We start from the raw sequence: 17,156 nt of genomic DNA on the forward strand, positions 1-17,156 counted from the left end.
GCTGAGGCGTGTGTTTCCAAATGACCTTGAGAGACCTGCAAGTGTCACACTTGTACTGATATCTGCTCTCCATTCAGGTTGTTCCAAAGTGATTAGTAATGGGGAGAGGTCAGGAATTGATTCCTGGTTTCCACAATGACATCTCTGCTCTGCTCAGCTCCTGACTTCTAAGATGACTGAGATAAAATGCATCTGGTTCACACTTCTGCCTCTGTACATGACAACACCCAGGTACTCAGCTGGCATGCATGGGTGTAGGTGTGTGATGTGTGAGTAGCATGCTTGCTGAATGAAGAGTAGGGCTCTGTGGACTTAGGCTTCAAGACAATATTAACATCATGGCTAACTAGCAGTTGGCATACTTAGGGTTTTCAGCTATCAAGGTGTTTCCTATAACTAAAACAAAGGTAAATTTTCTCCGTCATATAGAATACAAGTGAACACTGAGAGTTCTAAGCAAGAAGCAATTCAAATGAAAATTTTTCTTCATTAAATAAATACAGTGTTGATATAGGATTTTTATTGCTTTGCTTTGTTAAAATATTTCACAATTACAAACCATGAAACAATACTCTCACAGTACATTCAGATTTTTTAGTTCATTATGTATTTTGTATATTAGCCCTCTATCAGATGTGTATTTGGTTAAAAAAAAAAAAAAGAAATCGTTTTCCATTCTATAGAATGCCACTTTGTTGAAATGATTGCGTTGTTTGCCCTGCAGAAGCTTGTCAGTTTCATGAGGTCTGGGTGGTTGTTAGGTTGGTCAGCCCTCCAGCTCTCCTTCATTCTCAACACCAGGGTGAGCTCTCCTGTGCATTGTGCTCAAGGCTATTCCCCACTTTTTCTTCTGTTGGATTTGGTGTATTTAGTTTTATGTTGAGGTCTTTGCTCCATTTGGAGTCCAGTTTTGTGCAGGGTGATAAGTATGGATCTATTTATATTTTTCTACATCAGTGGTTTTCAACTTTCCTAATGCTTTGACCCTTAAACATAATTCCTCATGCTGTGCTGACCCTCAACCATAAAATCAGTTTTGTTGTTACTTCATAACTACAATTTTGCTACTGTTATAAATCATACTGTAAATATTTTTGAAGATAGATGTTTGCCAAAGGGGTTGCAACCTACAGTTTGAGAACCACTGTTTTACATGCAGACATCCAAATTGACTGGCACCATTTGTTGAAGATACTTTTTTTAAATTTAACTTTTATTGTTTCTTTGTGGGTTTCACGTCATGAATCTCAATCCCACTCATCTCCTCGTCCCTTCCTATCTGCTCTCTAACCTTGCACCGCAATGATCCCCAGGATAAAACAAGATAAAACTTAAAAGGAAAAAGAAAAGAAAAGCTAAATCTCCTACAAAAGAGAAGCTTCTTGCAGAAGCTGTAACGTGACACAATGAGTCACACAGTCCTTTAGTCCATATGTTGTTGCTTGCAAGTGTTCATTGCATTCATTCATTGGTCTGGTTTGAGGGTTCTGGTTTTTGCTACATCATTCAACACTGGGCCCTCACTGGGGTTCCTCTTGGATATCCTGTTGTTGTTCTGTGTCATGGAGATCCTGTATCTCTGGGTTTGCAGCACCAGCCCCTTCACATGCTCCAGCAGATCATAGATGGGGTAGATGATGTGTCAACTCATAGCTCTGGTTCTGGGTCTGGGTGGTTGCTAGGTTGGTCAGTCCATCACTTCTCCATCCTCAACACCAGGGTGAGCTCTCTTCAGTACCGTCCTGGCTAGCTCACCCTATATGGTAAGCAGCAAGAGGCAGGGCCAGTTCTCCTGTTCTCATGTCCTGGGGTCAACTCACCCACACTTAAACCACCAGAGCCAGTTCTACTGTGTTGCCCTAGTTGAGGTGTTGAGACCACTCTGCCTAGTGCTGCAGCTGGTGAGGGGCAGGGCCAGCTCTCTTGCTCTAGTGACCTCAGGGGCAAGTTCTCCAACCTATCATAGGCCTTGAGGAGCATGGGGGCGGGGCTTCTCTCCCTTGCCCACACCACCATGTGGTCGATGAGGGGTGGGACTGAGTCTCTCACACTCACCTCCATCAGCAGGGTCAGCTCTATTGTGTTGCCCAAGTGAGGTGCAGGGCCCTCTCTCCCTAGTTCTGTATCTGGTGAGGGGGCAGGGTCAGCTCTGTCATCTGCTGCAGGTGACAATTCTATTCCTTTTATTAATATGTCTTTCCCTCTCCCTCACAACCACATGCCAGACAAGGGGTGCAGGACCAGCTCTCCTACTATGAAGACCTCAGGGTAGGCTTACCTGTGCCCTCACCAGCAGAGTCAGCACTACTGTGGTGCACCCCAGGTGAGGTTCAGAGCCTGCTTTCCTGAGTGCTGTATGCAGCGAGGGGTCAGGGGCAAGGGGAGCACTTCTCTCCTACCCACACTGCATGACAAATGAGAAGGGGGCTAGCTCTCCCACACTTATGCCCTTGGGGTCGGCTCACCCGCACCATCACCATCAGCATCAATCAGCTCCACTGAGTTGCCCAGGTAAGGTGCAGGGCTTGCTTTTTGGAGTGCTGCAGTCAGTGAGATGTTGGGCCAGCCAGCTCACTGGTTCTCCTGACCTCAGGGCTGGCTCTCCCACCTGCCACAGGTGGTGAGGGGTTGGGGAGGGAAAAACATCTCCCTTTTGTTCATACCACCATGGGGCGGATGAGGGCATGGCCAGATCTTCCATGCTCACATTCTTGGGGCCAGCTCGCCTGCATCCCTGTCAACAGGGTCAGCTCCAGTGCTGACTAGGTGAGGTGTAGAGCCTGCTTTTCCTAATGCTGCACTTGGTGAGAGGCTAGATCAGCTCTCCTGCCTGCCACAGGTGGCAAGGGGTGGGGGCAGGGAGGTTTGAAGATATTTTTTTTCAGTGTATATTTTTATTTTTAATCAAAAAAATCAGGTGTCCATAGGTGTGTGAATTTATGCCTGGGTCTTCACTTCTATTCCATTCATTGACATGTCTGGTGTTTGTGAAAATGTCATGCTGGTTTTTTTTGTTTTTGTTTTTGTTGTTTTTGTTTGTATGTTTTTGCTTTTGTTTTCCAGAGCTGAGGACCGAACCCAGGGCTTTGTACTTGCTAGGCAAGCGCTCTACCACTAAGCTAAATTTCCAACCCCGTCATGCTGTTTTTAATCACTATAGTTCTGTAGTATAACCTTGAGCTACAGGGTTATAATTGAGTATGAGCCTTCCAGCAGTTCTTTTATTAAAGATTATTTTAGTTATCCTGGTTTGTGTGTGTGTGTGTGTGTGTGTGTGTGTGTGTGTGTGTGTGTGTGTGTGTATTTCTATATGAAGCTTAAAATAATCCTTTCAATTTCTATGAAGAATTGTCTTGGAATTTTGATGGGAATTGCATTGAATCTGTAAATTCATCCCAGATTCATCCTACCTTTTGGTAAGATGGCTATTTTTACTACATTAATCTGACAGATCCATGAGTATGGGAGAGCTTTCCATATTCTCATATCTTCTTCAGTTTCTTTCCTCAATGTCTTAAAGTTTTTATCATATAATTCTTTTACTTACTTGGTAAGAGATACCCCAAGATATTTTTAATTATTTGAAGCTATGGTGAAAAGTGTTGTTTCTATGATTTCTTTCTCAGACCATTTGTCATTTTTCTATAGGAGGGATATATATACAACTACTTTGCTGAAAGTGTTTATCAGTTGTGGGAGTTTCCTGGTGGAATTTTTCAGGCAACTTTTGTATACTATAATATCATCTGCAAATAAAGATACTTTGACTTCTTCCTTTCCAATTTGTATCCTTGATGTCATTCAGCTGTCTTATTGTTCTAGCTAAGACTTCAAGTCCTATATTGAATAGGTATAGAGAGAGTAGAAAACCTGCCTTCTCCTGATTTCAGTGGAATTGCTTTGAGTTTCTATTTAAGTTGATGTTGGCTATGGCCTCACTGTCTTTATTATATTGAGGTATGCCCATTGAATTCCTATTCCCTCTAGGACTTTTATCAAGAAAGGATGCTAGATATTATCAAAGGCCTTCTCTACATCTAACAAGATGATCATGTGGTTTTTGTCTTTCAGTTTGTTTTTATGGTGGATTATGATCATCTATTTTTGTATATTGAACCACCCATGCATCTCTCTGATGAAGCCTGCTTAGTCAAGGTAGATGATCTTTTTGATGTGTTCAGTTTACAAGCATTTTATTTGAATTTTCACATCTATGTTTATAAGGGAAATTGGTCTGTAATTCTCTTTCTTTATTGGGTCTCTATGTGGTTTTGATATCAGGGTAACTGCAGAATTTGGACAATGTTCCTTCTGTTTCTGTTTTGTAAAATAATCTGGGGAGTGCTGGAATTAGCTCTTCTTTGAAAGTCTGGTAGAACCCTGCACTGGGGGTTATAGGTCTGCTTAAACTGCTTATCAGATTTTGACTTAGCTTTGGTAAATGGTATACATAGAGAAAATTATCCATTTTTAAAGACTTTCCAGTTTGGTGGAGAACAGGTTATTAAAGCACGCTCTTATGAATCTCTGAATTTCCTCAGTGTCTGTTGCTATGCCCCCCTTTTCTTCTCTAGTTTTGTCTATTTTGATTTCTCTCTCTCTGTCTTTTAGTTAATTTAGGTAAGTATTTGTCAAGCTAATTGGCTTTCCCAAAGAAGAAACTACTTATTTCATTAATTTTTGTATTGGTCTATTTTTTCTCCTATTTCTATTTTAACCCTGAGTTTGATTATTTTGTATTTTCTACTCCTTCTGGACATTATTTATTTTTGCTCTAGAACTTTCAGGAGTTTTGTTAAGATATTAGTAGGAGATATCTCCAATTTTTAAAATGTAGGCACTTAGTGCGATGAACTTGCCTACTAGGATTACTTTCATTGTGTCCCATATGTATAAGTATATTGTGTATTCATTTTTTCCCCAGTGGTAATGAGAATATTTTAAGTGGAACATGAAGAATTAAAGTACCGCCTTAAGGTTTCAGTTTTGCACTTTGAATATCAAGAAAGCAATTACTTCAAAAATCACAGAAACATGTTGAACTAACTAAACAGAAAAGAAAGTGGGTATTTAAGTCGTTGCATTTATCACCATTAGTGGAAACAGATTCCTGACAACTCTAGTCTACAGACAGCATACTTTATAATATCATTATTCATTTAAAACACTACAAATGTTTATAAAGAAAATTTGAATTTTACAATTGCTTACAGAATATCTTATAGTATTAAAAACACGGTGCTTTATATGAAAACCAATAAAGACAATTTAATCTTTCTCAGCAAAAAAAGATTCAGTATCACAAATTTAATGTGTAAATGTATATATGAATTCAAAAAAGAATACGTTTAAACCTCACATTGCCACATAATTACCTATTTTGTAAACTGATAAACACAATGTACTTTTTGGAAACATGTCCATCAAAACCAAAAGGTTAATGTTTACGTTTTCCTTTATTAGCAACGTTTGATGTGTTTTTCCGTTTTGGTTCCCAGAGCACATTTTTGACAAATCTCGAGGCAGCACCTCTGTTCAGCGTGGCAGCCTTTTTCTTGTCTTGTTATTTCTTTGACTCTGTTCATGTAATCTCTGATTCTTTCCAATTCTTGCTTCACTAGATGTTCCTTTAGATTAACTCCTTGGGTTACCAAATAAACCCAAAACATTGAGTTTAATTTGTATGCAAAGACTAAATCCACCTTTGCTTGCTCCAGTGGGTCCAAATTCTGCAACAACTCGTTTCTAGAGACAGGCATCATGGTCTTCAGCATGTCATCCACAGCACCCAGGGAGCTCTCTCGGTCTGAAAAGATTCATGAATTTCTACTGGACAGTCTTCATTCATTTCTTCACCTGCCATTTCAACAACTCAATACCGTGTTCACTCGTCTCTGGAAAGAGGCACGGTGATGACATCATGACAGCGCCTCTGTGTACTCATTTTTCATTCAATACTAGAGAGTCTTTAATCTCTTCCTTAATTTCTGTCTTGACCAATTTTTCACTAAGTAGTGAGTTGTTCAGTTTCCATGAGTCTGTAAGCTTTCTGTTGTTGTTGATATCCAGCTTTAATTTGTGGCAGTCATATAGGATACATGGTATTATTTCAGTTTTTTTTTTGTATATTTGATGAAACTTGTTTTGTGTTCAAGCATGTGGTCAATTTTGGAGAAAGTCCTATGAGTTGCTGAGAAGGAGGTATATTCTTTTGTGTTTGAGTGAAATGTTCTGTAGATATCTGTTAGGTCCACTTGGTTTATAACTAGTAAGTTAGCTCCAGCATTTCTCTGATTAATTTTTGTCTGGATGAGCTGTCTATTTGTGAGAGTGAGGTTTTGAAGTCTCTCACTATCAAGGTGTGAGGGTCAATATATGATTTAAGCTAGTAATATTTATTTTATGGACTTGGGTGCCCTTGTATTGGATGCATAGGTGTTAAGAATTACAATGTCCTTGTAGATGTAATCAACCATCTTATTAAATAAGAAACACAGAACCAATGTAAAAGAGAAAGCCAAGAGGTCAGAGCTCAGAGCTAAAATCTCACCCTTCCTCCTGTGGTGGTCCTACCTCTCTGAAAGAGACCTATTTCCTGTGTGTATGTCTTTAAATAATCTTTCTGTTCTGCCTTCTCATTGGTTGTAAACGCAAACACATGACTGCCTCATCACTGCCTGTAAGTACAGCCCTCTAGGTCTTAAAGGCGTATGTCTCTAATGCTGGCTGTATCCCTGAATACACAGAGATCTATGGGATTAAAGGCGTGCGCCACCACTGCCATGCTCTTTCTATGGCTCTAATAGCTCTGACCCCCAGGCAACTTTATTTATTAACATACAATGAAAATCACATTTCAGTACAAATAAAATACCACCATAGTCCTTTCAGTGGATTTTTCCTTTGATGAATAAGTAGTATCCTTCCCTATCTCTTCTGAATAGTTTTGATTTGAAGTCTATTTTGTCAGATTTTAAAATGGCTACATCAACTTGTTTCTTAGGTCCATTTGCTTGGAATATCTTTTCCATCCTTTTATCCTGAGGTGATGTCTGTCCTTGATGTTAAAATGTGTTTTATTGGATGCAGAAAAAGAATGGGTCCTGTTTTCACATCCATCCCATTAGTCTGTTTCTTTTTATTGGGGAATTGAGTTCAGTGATATCAATGAACAGTTTTTGTTGATTCCTGCTATTTTGCGGTGGTGGTGGTGGTGGCAGTGGCAGCAGTGGTGGTAGTGTGTGTGTATGTGTATATGTTTCCCCTCTTTTTGTTTGCTGCTCTGGGATTACTTATTCTCTGTGTTCTCTTGGGCATGATTGACCTTTTTAGGTTGGAGCTTTTCTTGTAGTACCTTTTATAGGACTGGATTTGTGGAAAGATATGTAAGCTGAGTTTTCTGTCTCAAGAACTACTTCCAAATTACCACACTGAGGCTTATATTATTTATAAATGCTTGGCCAATCACTCAGGCTTGTTACTAGCTAACTCTTACATTTAAATTAACCAATTTCTATTAATCTATGTAGTTCCATGTGGCTCGTGGCTTTACCTGTCTTCTAGCATGCCTATTTTCCTGGGCAGCTGGCTAACAACTTCTCAGAATCCACTCTCCTTCTTCACATTGTTCTCTTTTTGGCTTTCCTGCCTAACTTCTTGCCTACTACTAGCCTGTCATCTTCTTATTAGCCAATGAGATAATACATATTCACAGTGCACAGAAGGATTATTCCACAACACAGATATTGTTTAAATTTGGTTTTATTGTGGGATGTCTTATTTTCTCCATCTATTGTGATTGAAAGTTTTGCTTGGTATAGTAGCAGTCTGGTCTGACATTTGTGGTCTTTCAGAGTTTGTAGATCATCTTTCCAGCCCCTTCTGGCTTTTAGAGTCTCCGTCGAGAAGTCAGGTGTTTTGTTAGTAGGTTTGCCTTTATATGTTACTTGGCCTTAATCCCTTGTAACTTTCATTGTTCCTTCTTTGTTCTGTATATTTAGTATTTTAATTATTGTGTGCCAAGGGGAAAATTTTTTCTTGATTATTATGTGCTGAGGGATATTTCTCTTCTGGTCTGGTTTATTTAATGTTCTATATTCTTCTTATACCTTGATAGGTATTTTTATGTTAGGGAAATTTTCTTCTGTGATTTTTTGAAAACATTTTCCGTGTCTCTAACCTGAGTTTCTTCTCCTTCCACTATTCTTATATTGTTGTACATCATGTCCCAGATTTCCTGGATGTTTTGTGCCAGGAGTTTTTTTTAGCTTTAACATTTTCTAGGACTGAGATATCAATTTCTTTTATCGTGTCTTCAGTGCCTGAGATTCTTTCTTTCTTCTCTTGTGTTCTGATGGTCGAACTTAGCTTTAAGGTTCCTGTTCAAGTTTCTAAATTTTTCATTTCCAGATTTCCCTAAGTTTGGAATTTCTTTATTAACTCTGTTTCTACTTTCAGATCTTAAGCTGTTTTATTCATTTCCTTCCATTATTTGTGTTTTCGTATATTTATTTAAGAGATTTATTCATTATCTCCTTAAGGACATCTGTGATATTCATAAAGGCTATTTGAGGTCTTTTTCTCATGCTTCAGCTATGCTGCAGTTCTCAGGGCCTACTGTGGTAGAGTGGCTGAACTCTGGTGGAGACATATTGTCCTGGTGTATTGATTGTGTCTTTATGCTGCCATCTGGACATTTGGATTTGGAATGGTTGTAATTCTAGGTCCTGATATCTGGTCTTGTCTTGTTAGATGGATTTGCTTTGCTCCTTGATTTTTGTTGCCTTCTCTGGTTCTTAGAAATGTATGGTGGCTGTGTATTGCCTGGTAGAGAATTTTTCCGGGATCCTGCTTGATTTAGATAAAATATGTTTGTAGGTATTGAGAGTTGACACTTAGGAATGAGGATTGGTTAAGAGGATGTTGATAGAGTCCACAGGAGGGAGGAAAGCAAAGTGCTCCACCAGGATCTGCTTAATTCCCCGAAAGTCTGTAGATTGCCAAGAGGCCGCAGCAGGTAGTCTGCAACAGAGCCAGGATAAACTGGCTGGGGGCTGGGGGAGAGGGAGGAGAAGGAGGGAGAGTGAAATCAAGCTCCCCTACTTGTTTCCCTGGCCTGTTTGAATGGACAGTTCCTAGGGAGTGCATCCTGGTGCTGGGTCCTGGGATAATGGGATAAGGAGTGTGAGAGGAAGAAGGTTTGAGAGAAGGTCTGAAGGATCCACAGTCAGAGAGGACAGAGAGGTAAAGGCAGGTGGTCTGTTACAGATATAGATTTAAGACTGGGAGATTAGATTTGGGAGAGAAAGGAAGAGGTAAAGATCTATAGTTAGCCTACTTGAGAACTCAAAAAACTAAACATCAAGATATGAATAACACAAATTGGATTTGTTTTTGTCTATTTGTTTGTTTTAATTTTTTATTTTTTTTGGTAGGGGAGATCACAAGGGTTAAGGGGTGGGTATACATAAAAGGACTAGGTAGTGCATGTGATTTCGGTGCATAATGTGAAAGTCCCAAAGAATCAATAAAAATATTATGTTAAAAAAGAAACTTCCTTACATGTCTGCCAAAAAAGGAAACAGATAACCTAACTTAAAAATGGGGTACTAAATGGGGTACAGATCTAAACAAAGAATTCTCTAAAGAAGAGGAAACTTGAATAGCTGAAAAATGCCAAAAGAAATGTTCAACATCCTTAGTCATCAAGGAAATGCAAATCAAAACTACTTTGAGATTTCATCTTACACCCATCAGAATGGCTAAGATCAATAAAACAAATGGCAGTTCATGCTGGTGAGGATGTGGAGTAAGGGGAACACTGGCTCATTATGGTGGTACTTCAAACTTATACAGCCACAATGGAAATCAGTATGGTGGTTCATCAGGAAGATGAGAATCAATCTCCCTCAAGATCCATCTATACTACCCTTGGACATATACCTAAAAGATGTTTCATCAACAAAGATGTTGCTCAATCATGTTCACTGCAGCTCTATTCATAATAGTCAGAAATTGGAAGCAACCTAAGTGTCACTCAACAGATGAATGAATAAAGAAAATGTGGTACATTTACACAAGGGAATATTACTCAGCTATTAAAAAAGGAAATCATGAAATTCATGGGTAAAAAATAGAAAAAAAACCCATCCTGTATGAGGTAACCACAACCCAGAAAGACAAATATGTTATGTATTCACTTATATGTGGATATTAGCTGTTAAATGAATAATAAGCTATAACTGATAGAACTGCAGAAGTTAGGTATGGAGTAAGGGATTTGGGGGGATAGATATATCTCCCTAGGAAAGAGAAATAGAACAGATAGTTACAGATTTAATGGGAGGGTCTGTAATAGAAGGGTCAGGTGAGAAGGGAAGAGGAGCAGGAGGGAGAAGGGAATATGGGAGGGGAAGACATCTAAAATTAAAGGCATTTGAGGGGTAGTATGGAAACTAAAACAGTATAAGCTTCCTAAACTATATACACATACAAAGGCAATCTAAATGAAATCACAAAACAATGGGAGAAGCAGTGCCCCCTGAGCTATCTCTTGTAACCAAATGAAGCTTCTAGTATGGAGGATAGGTTGCATCTAATTGAGTTGTTGGCCAAAGAGGTCCACAGAAATCCCCAAACAAACCAGCCAAGATTGTAGGTTTCTCTCCACAAAGGCCCCCTTACTGAAGACAATACTTACACAACTCATTGCATATGGAGAGGTTGAGCTGAATGCCTACATAGAATCTTCACCCCTACATGTAATCTTCTTTAGTACAAGAAGGTATTCTACATGCTATCAAAGGAGAAACATAAATCTCAACCCAGCCTCAGTGCTTTGATCTACAATGATGTCCTGCCTGCAAGATACGATAGGGCAATGGTGGCACAAAGCTCACGGGAATAGTCTGATTTGACTTAAGGTCCACTCCACAAGATGGAACCTATACCTGACACCGTTTCAGGGACCAAGAACCTAAGACTAGTATTATCCCCGGGATCTAGGATAGAACTAAATACTAGTGTTCTAAAAGGTAAAAAAGCATAGCAATAAAATGGCTCCTAATGACATTCTGCTATACTCATAGATCAGTGTCCCACTAAGCCATCATGAGAGGCTTCTCCCTGCAGCAGATGGGAACAAATACAGCAACCCACAGCCATATAATATACAGAGAGTGAGAGTGATGTTGGAACACTAAGCCCTACAACAGGATGTCTCCATCAAATCCCTTCCCTCAGGGCTCAGGAAATCTTAAACAAGAGGTGGTAGGAAGAATATAAAAGCCAGAGGAGATGGAGAGCACCAAGGAAACATGGCCTCTAAGTCAACAGGATTGAAGAAATTATGAACTCCTCACAGAGACTGAGCTGCATGCACAGGACTTGCACAGGTCTGCACCAGAGTCCTAGAGCTTGAAGGAGTAGACACATGCCCCCCATTCCAAACTGTGAAACTGTCTCCTACTGATAACCACTTGCAAATGGAAATTTAGTTTTCTCTAGGTCCCACTGGGGAAACAAACTACTCTAAAGGGTAGACTGCATGACCAGCAGTGATGGCCAACAAAAAACAAACTCAATGACTCCTTCCTTGTCTCATAATGTCATGTCAGGACTTTTAAAAATTTTATCTTTTTTATTTTTATTTCAGAACATATATGAACCAAAATATCACATTGTGTCTCATGGTTGTTGATAAATAAGCATCATTTGAAATTGACAAACACCACCAAAGTCATGGAGAAAATTATGGAATTAGATATCTATGCTTCACTAGTATGAAAATAGGTTGATACAATAATCTTGCATGACATGTGATAAATTATTCAACACATATTGCCTTGTGTGCACAAGAATTAAAACAAAAAATGAGAGTACTCTTTTGCAGTGTTGGAATATCTGGGACTTTCATCTAAGGCATGAAAAGAATGCCAGGGATGTATAAAAGGTATAAAAACACCCCAGTAGCAAACTAGAAATAGTTAGCTCAGCCAATATTCTTACATCATTTGAAAAGAAAAAAGTTGATGAAAAAATAATTGATGACTAGGGGAGAGCAATGGGGAGCAAAAGTACAGGATCTTATTGCAGGGTGAATATGATCAAGATTTTTCTATACATGTGAGGAAATGTCATGATGAAATCCATTAGTTTGTATAATTAAAAGTGTTAGTGAAAGGAGAGACTTAAAGATGCATTTTTAGTAGCAACAAAGTACATGTATAGTAATGCATATTGTAAACAACTTTTATTCCAGAAAACAAATAATACAGCAATAATGAGAAAGTTATAAACAATGTAATCACATAAGCATCTAATGTTAGAAAAAGTTCCTAGGATGCGGAGCAACAGGCAACTCCTTTACATTAATGGTGTGTAAATTACACTACAGTATATACCACATTGCAAAGTTAAATGGATGCATGTCCAGAACTCAGGATTTAATTCCTCACCATACTGCCTAGAGAAGGTATCCTATATGTGGACAAGATAAAGGAAACTTATAATGAGGAAAACTGCAAGACAATTGAAAAGGTCATAAGTAGTCCTAGAACTGCTGAAATGCCTATAAGTGTGGTTGTGGTAAGGTAACTATAGCATACAGATAAATATAATATTTTATAAGTGATTCCATAATAGGAAAACAAGTGTGCATCAGGTTCATCAAGCGTACAATGTTTAGAACCAGGATATGTAAATTATAGCACACATTTTTAAATACCTACCCTGTAAAAGACATTATATTTTAATGAGATGGAGAAGATGGACATTGAGTATATGAAAATGCTTATGTTGTATTTGGTTAATGAGCAAAAATTTAGTCATGTAATAAATATAAGTTTTGAGTATAAATGTCCCATGACAATTTACAAATATCTTAGTGTAACCTAAAAAAATTCAAACCAAGATATTCTAATTTAAAACTTTAATTTTTGTGAATTATCATTAAATAATTTAAAAATCTGATTTTAACATTTTCAGTGAAGTGTAATGCTTGCATAACTAATATATACTTTGTGTAAAATGCTACTCATTGAAAACCATTCAGAAAATTCAGCCCTTGAGTGTAGGGAGACATTTTTCTATCTGTTCACTGATGCTTTTCTATTATTTTATAGATATAAGCATTTACTGATTATTTTATAGTGGGTATTTTGACACTTCTATTTTTGCTTTGTTTTTATTATTTGGATTTATTGGAAATTTTATCTAAATAGAAATGTGTTCACCAGAATTTTCATAAATATTATTTCTGTTTCTTTTGTGCAGTGAACATAGTTTGTCCAGCCTGGGTCGTGCTTTTTGATTACTTCAAAATTTCATTCTTTACTGGAAATTATTTTTATGTAATATATTGTTTTCCCTTTTAATTTTACTTTTTTAAGTTTAGCTTTTTGTGTCTTATTTATTTATTATTTGGATCTTTTCTGCCCACCCTTCCAGGAGAAGTTAGAGAGGAGAAAGTGTCACCAGAATATATTGTATAATTTTTTAAATTTTTATTTATTAAGCAACTCCACTAACACATGATACCCCAGTTAACATATTTGATATTACTTCACACAATGGGTGTCTTTCTGAGTAATCTATTCACTCCCTTTGCCTCTGTTCTTGGTTTTTGGGGGTTTTGTTTTTTGTTTTGTTTTGTTTGTTTGTTTTTTCGGGAATAAGATCTAGTTTTTTCACTTAAAGGAATTGCACTTTACTAGACTGAAAGTCAAAAGGACTTTAAAACAACCCTCCTTATCTGGTCGGATCTGTCGAAGTGAAGTGTTATCCTTGGGTTTCAAAGAAGCAAGGAGCAGGAATAGAATCTCAAGGATTTATCAAGGTCCTTAATTGTGCTTCCGCAACTTCCACCACAAGAAGAGCTGCCGTGGGTCAGCCATGACAGTTATTATGACAGCATATATCAGTCATGGCAGATATCTTGACAACTCTAAACCCCTCTGGCCTCTGTTTGATTTTTGAGAGTAGACGGGACAGGGTCTCGTCTTCACAGATATTTTAAGTACTAGGTGGTGTGCATTGAGGGCCTCGTGGCTCATGAGCCTGCTTGTTTGGAACTACCCAGTTAGGGGCGCCCTTGTAACAATTCACAGTCAGCATGCAGAGAACAGGACAAGGAGCAGTCTTCAGGGAATGAGCAGATGGGTGTCCTATCCCACCCCTCTGGACCATGCTCTGGAAACCGCGCACCCCGGGGATCCTCCTTCCAGTAAACAGAGTCTGAAGCAGGGAATGGTGTTCACAGAGAGGATCAGGAGCTTCCTGTATTGTTCAGATATGTTAAGATCCTGGACTCCAAAACAGACGGGAATTGTGGGGAATTCCCTGTTTGAGAAGGAGGCATTCTCATGAAGGAGGGAGAAAAATAAATCACACCCAGTCGCTACTGCATAACACTGAGTCAAAGATTCACCAGAGAGCCAAAAGGAAAAGACAAGAGAAGTTCACAAGGACCCCATACTTAAGGAGTCCTGGGCCATAAAGGATCTGCTAGTCCCCATAAAAGTGTCTTAGCCCAGGGGGACTGGAAAAGAACAACAAAGAGACACATTTTCGTCTCCAAGGTGAGTATTGTGTGGTTGCTTATCCTCCCTGGAGGAACTCACCCATGTTAAAACATACGTTTCCCTGACATAGGTTTTCCCAAGTAAGGAGAGAGCCTGGCCTTTGGCATCTGGGCTCACAACATGCTGTCAGTACATTGCTGATGCATCCTTGCCAAGGGAGACCTCTGGGGATGCAAAACAAAGAAGAGTCTGGTAAGGATCATGGGGGAAGTCTTTATTCCTATGTAACACAGAAGGGAGGCAGCAATCCAAGAACAAATTTAGAACCTCCACAGTTAGACTTCAGTACTGTAGTGATCTGGACGTGCAGGACAGGAGGAGAAGGACAGGACAGCAAGTGGGGCTAGGTCTCCTGAACACGGCTGCCTCTTGCACAGCTCTTCAGGTGTCCTCACAGCCAAAGTCAGCAGCAGCCCCCAGACTGCTGGCTACTGCCGCCACTGCTGCCACAGCAGCCACCGCTGCCACCACTGCTGCCACAGCATCCACTGCTGCCACTGCTGCCACAGCATCCACCGCTGCCACCACTGCTACAGCATCCACTGCTGCCACCACTGCTACAGCATCCAGAGCTGTGATGATGGCGATGGAGAGATCTGCGGGGCCTGTGGTGGCTCAGGCAGCAGCCACCACCCCCAGAGCTGCAGCAGCCCCCAGAGCTGGAGCCACAGCAGCCCCCAGATCCCAGGCTACAGCAGGAAGACACAGGGGGGCACTTGGGAGGACACTTGGGAGGACACTTTGGTGTCTGGCACTTGGGAGGGCACTTGGGGGCGCACTTGGGAGGGGGTTGACACTGTTGCTGGTTCTGCTGGCAGGACATCTCGGCTGGTGAGTGCTCAGGAGCTGTGGGAGAGTCACACACATGTCAGACCCGAGTTCCAAGACCACCTTGTCTACTCTTGTCTTTTCAGCTTCATTTCTAGTTCCCTCGTAAGTCTTCCAATCAGACACAGGAAAAGCATGTTATGAGGTTTTGATTGTCTTCATTGTTTACTGAGCGCTGTGTTTCAGTACCACAGGCCAAACTCCATTTAGAATGTGTTAAGCAACAGTTTCCTGATATACCAAGGAAGTTAATCACTAAAATCTCCTGAATGTCCAGTCAGTAAACTCACTCCATCACATCAGCCAAAATTCTGAAAATACTCAAAACAGTTTCAAGTTGAAAAGCTCTTTCAAAAAAGAGCAAAAACACTCCTCTAGAGAAATTTCAGAAATACTTGATTTGGCACAAATGTAGCAAACACTAAGTGCAAAAGGGTCGATTTGTAACCATCAATTTATACATGAAGAAACTAAAGAGAAGTACCACTGCTGGCCCTGAGATGGTCCCCAGGCAGCCTCTTGAGGTGTTTCCAGACCTGCTGGCTCCCCACTCAAGGCTCCCCACAGCAATCTTCCTGCTGACTAATCAGGCAGCTCTTCTTTCTTCCACCTAATATCAGGGTCCTCAGTGCATCTTTCCACAAAATGAGCATGGCTGGCTTTCAAGACTGTATCCCAGTGCCCCCTACATAATCTAGTAACCCACTTTCCACAAAGCCAGAGAGACACACCAAACAACAGAATGTAATTGAATTTCTTTGAAAATGTAGCACACATCTCAAATCCTCTTTAATTACACCTCATTCTCTGCTTTGAAATACCCACTCCCCTACTTCTCTCTCATCACAATTTAATGCTTCTTACAGCATATATGGCCTCCCTCCTGCTCTGACCTGGAGAAGCACCTGCTCCTGTTCTCTGGACACTTACCTGGTGACACACAGCACAGGCTCTGTAGACACTTCAAGAGGTGAGGAGATGGAAGTATTCTGGCCACCAGCCTTTTTATCCTGCTCTTAAGTTCTTCCCTCAGCACATGAGACAGGGCTTGGGCATGGAGGGTTGCCTTCTAAGGCCCACGTGACTGTGACAAGTCATGACTGGATGTTCCTCACCTGCCACTGTGCACTAGGCTCAGGCTGCCTGCTCCCATCTAGGAATGTGTTTGCTTGATATGGAATGCTTAGAGAGAAGCTGTGGATGAGCCATTCCAGGAGGCCTCTTCACCCTTCATTCCAGTGTTTTCCTCCACCCTGGTAATGTGCTAATACTTAAATATTCTGGTCCTCCCAATTCCTTCTTTCTGTCCATGCTAGATAAAAGTAATTATTCATCTAAACCTTTGATTCTAGTGGCTTCATGTGAAAATGCACTTTTGAGGTGTGTGTGTGTGTGTGTGTGTGTGTGTGTGTGTGTGTGTGTAAAGCAGTTACACTACTTGGTGATAATGCTTCTCCCAAGAGCCCATGGACTCCCTAAAAAAAAAAAAAACATCTCAGTACCACATATGAGAAATGTTTTCTTGAGTTGTCAGTCAGGGGAGTCCAAGGACCGTCTCTCAAAGCAATGTGGGCTATTACCATTGCCTTTAGTTGCCTTCCAGAATTTGAAGGTAAGATGCTGTTCCTGAAGGCATGATGCATTTTGTACACAGGGCTTGGAGGAATCAAGCTGGAGCCCACTTGGAAGCCTCTTCCCAGAGGAGTGGTTTTAATAGTCTCAGAAGCTGCCAAGGTAGAGGAACAACTG

At 40.1% G+C, this 17,156-nt stretch overlaps 1 protein-coding gene and 1 pseudogene across 1 annotated transcript; both read right to left on the reverse strand.

Annotated features, from left to right (window-relative positions):
- Nucleotides 1-5,437: 5,437 nt before the first annotated feature.
- LOC114683115 lies at nt 5,438-5,863 on the reverse strand (annotated as a pseudogene).
- Nucleotides 5,864-14,772: 8,909 nt separating this feature from the next.
- Nucleotides 14,773-16,441, reverse strand: LOC114683134 (late cornified envelope protein 1A-like). Its single transcript, XM_028857308.2, has 2 exons — nt 16,338-16,441; nt 14,773-15,425 (listed from the first exon to the last, which is right to left on the reverse strand). Exon 2 carries the CDS (start codon nt 15,400-15,402, stop codon nt 14,983-14,985), a length of 420 nt encoding a protein of 139 aa, XP_028713141.1. The 5' UTR covers nt 15,403-15,425; nt 16,338-16,441; the 3' UTR covers nt 14,773-14,982.
- Between the last annotated feature and the right edge of the window lie 715 nt (nt 16,442-17,156).

Source organism: Peromyscus leucopus, chromosome 6 (assembly GCF_004664715.2).
Source record: "Peromyscus leucopus breed LL Stock chromosome 6, UCI_PerLeu_2.1, whole genome shotgun sequence".
In the NCBI taxonomy this organism is placed as follows: Eukaryota; Metazoa; Chordata; class Mammalia; order Rodentia; family Cricetidae; genus Peromyscus; species Peromyscus leucopus.